General features: G+C 58.3%; 1 protein-coding gene across 1 annotated transcript in view; it reads right to left on the bottom strand.

Moving 5' to 3' along the window:
• STK35 (serine/threonine kinase 35) overlaps window positions 1-2,679 on the bottom strand; it is a 16,261-nt gene extending 13,582 nt beyond the window's left edge. The window contains exons 1-2 of the mRNA XM_019622083.2: window positions 2,586-2,679; window positions 1,691-1,924 (exon numbers count right to left, since the gene is read on the bottom strand). Coding sequence (XP_019477628.2) covers window positions 1,691-1,924; window positions 2,586-2,679 — 328 coding nt within the window. The remainder of the gene's footprint in view (window positions 1-1,690; window positions 1,925-2,585) is intronic.
• Window positions 2,680-3,783: the final 1,104 nt, after the last annotated feature.

The following is a 3,783-nucleotide window of genomic DNA, read 5'->3' on the forward strand; positions in this document are numbered from 1 at the left end:
TAAAGGCTATGAGCACATTACTGGATTCTAAGGCAAAATAGGGTGCTGGGTGCAGAGTGAAGAGCTGAGTGGCAGCAACCCCATGCCCAGCATCATCCCACTGGGTGCTGGCATCCATCACCTGCTGCAGGAGGATGCTCTGAAGGAATGGGGCACTGGCCTCAAGTATGCCCCAGCGTTTGGGTGCTGGGAGGAGCTGGTTGCTTCAGGTGTGGGTTTTCTATGAACTCGGTCTGGCAGCAGCAATGGCAGGTTGCTTCTATCTGCTAATAAATGTGGTTTTTTTGACAAAGTTTTGCTGGCGTATTGCCTTTCTGTGTCTGGTCCTGATGGCTTGGGGCAGGAACACGTTGTTTAAACTGAAAACACAAGTACTCATAAATACCCACATGCATATATATGCTGTGCTTGCTGCCATCCACCCATCAGAGCTGTGAGGAGAAGTGGTTCTTCCCTCCAGGCATGAGCTGCATTTGCTTTCATGTGCCCTGACCCAGGGCCACAGCCCCATGCAGACGCTGAGGCTCTCCCTTCCCAGGGCTGCCAGCCATTAAGATAGCACTGTGATTTCTTCGTTGCTATCTCTGTACTTGGGACGCCATCGATAGATCAGACTGAGGGAGTGCAAAGAGGTGTAACAGACTCTGGCCTCTGATTGCCCTGCAGTGTGAGCAGCAGCGCCGAGCTGGGATGCAGCAGGACAGGCTGTGCAGCATCTCTTCCTTACTCCAAGGCCGGTGACCCTTCCTGGGGATGAAGCAATAAAATCCCTGCAGGAGGACTTGGACTGGGAAAATTCTCCATCCCTTTGCAGCAGCGTTTGCACAGTGGGCATGGGGTGCAGCTGCAGTGCCCCAGCCCTGTAGCGTGCTCTGCTCCGGGGTTGGAGGGCAGTGCTGCCACGTGTCACCATGCTGTCCCCAGCGAAGGTGTCTGTGTATTCTGCAGAAGCAACCCATGCAGCAGAGCCTCTTCCGTGGGAGCCCTGTCTCTCAGCAGCCCCACGGTGTTCCCCCACTGCTGCTCTGCGCAGGTAATGCTTGGAATGTGGAATGGTGCCCAGGACAGGGATGAGTTTGGAACTCCACGAGTAGAAAAATGGGTGAGCTGTGTATGACGATATACAGAAATATATAAACAGAAGTAAGAACACACGGCTTGCTGGCCTCGGGCTGAAGGCAGCCAGGATGCGCTCATTAGGATGCAAACAATGCACCCAAGGTAAAGATCCCGTGGCGCTGCACTTTGTTTCTCTTCTGGTTCTGCAGCCCCGTGCGCAGCAGTGGTAAACCACCATTCGTGGGAGCGTGCCTTGGGGAAAGGCTTTTGCCTTGTGCTCGTTGGCTCCAGGCCGAGAGCTGTGCCGCAGCCCTCCCTGCCCTCACCTTCTGCAGCCCCGTGGTTCCGTATGGGTGGGGAGCAACTTGACACGGCTGCTTTCTATTTTCCCCTCCCAGCTCTCGCAGCGCAGCACACGGAGCTCAGCCCGCACCCGCCCCGCTGCTGCCGTGGTCTGCGGGTGCAGAGATGCTCCAGCCCCATAGGGACCCCCGTGGGCAATGAGTGCCAAGCGATGAGCACGGAGTGAGCGCAGGGCTCCGGGCTGCCGTGGACTGCTGGTGAACCCCCTCCACCCCTCCCTCCTTGCTTCCGCCGACGGGAGGAATGGAAACCGAAACTGCGCTCTTACGGCTGGGTTTGTCTGCCTGAAATGAGCGAACGCCGGGTTTCGGCACACCCCCGTTGCTGGTGCCGTGACGGTGATGCAGCTTCGCCTCCTCGCGCAGCTCCTCCTGCACGTTGCATAACAGCCGTGCTGCTTTTCGGCCAGGCTCCTTCTGCTTCTCACCTCCCCGCGCTGTGAGCACGACCTGCAGTTTGCTTTGTGGAAAGCCGTTGTCTTCCCCCGCTCCAACACCCAGAGCTGCAGCGTTATGGGAAATAACTCACCCGTAAAATAAGAGCGAGCCCTCGGTGCTCTGCGTGAGCCCATCTCTGCCTGCATCGTGCAGGGAGGGTTGGTTTGGGTTTTGTGGTTGTGGTGCTTTACTGCTGAGTGATAACGGCTCAGCACTGACTGAGGGGGGATTTGTGCCCACGGGCAGCACTGCTGCTCAGCATCGCAGCGTCTGTGCCTGCTCCGTGCTCAGATGGTGCCTTCCTCAGCCTTTCAGTTAAATTTTCATGGGGAAAAAGGATTGGTTCCCACCCCAGGGTGACCCCGCACTGCCCTAAACCAACAGTGCTCCCAATGAGGAAGAGGCCACCACGCTCTCTCAGCTCGGGGTGACAGCGAGGTCACATCCTGGACAGCCAGTCTTTTGCTGACGAATCACAGCACAGATCGTGGCCCCACGGCTGCGGCCCCACTGCCATCACACCATGGGGCTGGCAGGAAGTGGGATTTCAGTGCACGGACCGGAGTTGCCCACATGGCTGATGGGCCATGACCCACTGCTTGGGTTGGGTCAGGTCCAGCTCTGCACTGCGAGGATGGGAGGCAGCGAGCATCATAACCTGTCCGCCCACCCTTGTTGATAAACACCAGGAACTGCTCTCTGCCCCGTCCTTCCCTATCTGCTCACACTCCTGTGAGATGCTCACCAGCTCTTCTGAACTTCCTGTTGCTGCTCGACTTGCAGATGACCTTTCCTTCAGCTCACCCACGATGGTTTGCATCTTTGCAGCAGGACTTGTAACACCACTGCCAGCACTGAGCCTCTCCCTCCTGTCCCTGGGCCCTTTCCCAGCTGCTCACATCTGGAGGAGCCTTAGTGCTGCCCAATCTCTTTCCAGAACGTGCTGGATGTTGGCATGGAGATAACTTTACAAGATGGGAAAGCTGAGCTCTGAGTGCATTGCCCATCCCAGTGCTGTCCCTTTGGGTTGTGACACAAGCAGCCCTGCAGCTTGCTGGGGTCTGCCACGCTATGGGGAACCCTCCTGGGGAGCTCCATTGACCTTCCCATGGGTTTGTGCATTTTTGGGGTGTTGTCAGGCTGCAGTGCCAGCAGGGCAGACTATCTGTGCATCCCACTCTAATGGAGTGCTGCTTGGGGTGGGGTCTTGTGGGGTCTGCAAGTGAGTTGAGAAGGGGCAAAGCAAACAAGGGAGGGATAAAACTGGGACAGATGGGGGAGGGGCACGGCTGGAGCCCCCAAACTGCTGCTGCTGAGTCCTGGAGGTGACGCTTGCATGGTGCTATGCCTAATCCCGACTCCATGTGTGCTCACTTCTGGGGGTGGAAATTGGTCCCTGCCAATTTTATTATTTTTTTTTCCAGTTTGAGATCGAACTTTGCATAGCTGGCTGCACCTCTTCAGTCAGGGGAAGGAATGGAAAACGAAACTGATGATAAACAGAAAGGAAACGGAGTAAACCCTGCCCCACCCGGAAGCCTTTTAAAGCCCAGACCGCCGGGTCCACTCGTGCCCCGTGCCGGGCTGCAGCGCCGGGCTCCTCGCGGCACTTCGCCCTTCGTTTCGGTCTCAGCCGGAGTCGGCGGACAGCAGAGCGGTGAGCAGCGGGGAGTGGCCCCGACGGTGCGGGGACGGGGAGAGGGGCCGTGAGGGGGGACCGAGTACCCCGACCCTCGGGAGCGAGAACGGGACGGGGAACTCCAACCGGGAATGGGAGAAAAGCCGCCGTTCTGCTCGGTGCCCGGGACGGGCAGCTTCTGTCGGACGCGCCGCTCCCGCGCATCACCCCCAGGTGCGTCCCCTCCCGGTGCCGGTGTGCCCCTCCTCGGTGCCGCTCGCGCCCGGTACCGCGCATTTACCCCCC

Source organism: Meleagris gallopavo, chromosome 22, assembly GCF_000146605.3.
Source record: "Meleagris gallopavo isolate NT-WF06-2002-E0010 breed Aviagen turkey brand Nicholas breeding stock chromosome 22, Turkey_5.1, whole genome shotgun sequence".
Lineage (NCBI taxonomy): Eukaryota > Metazoa > Chordata > Aves > Galliformes > Phasianidae > Meleagris > Meleagris gallopavo.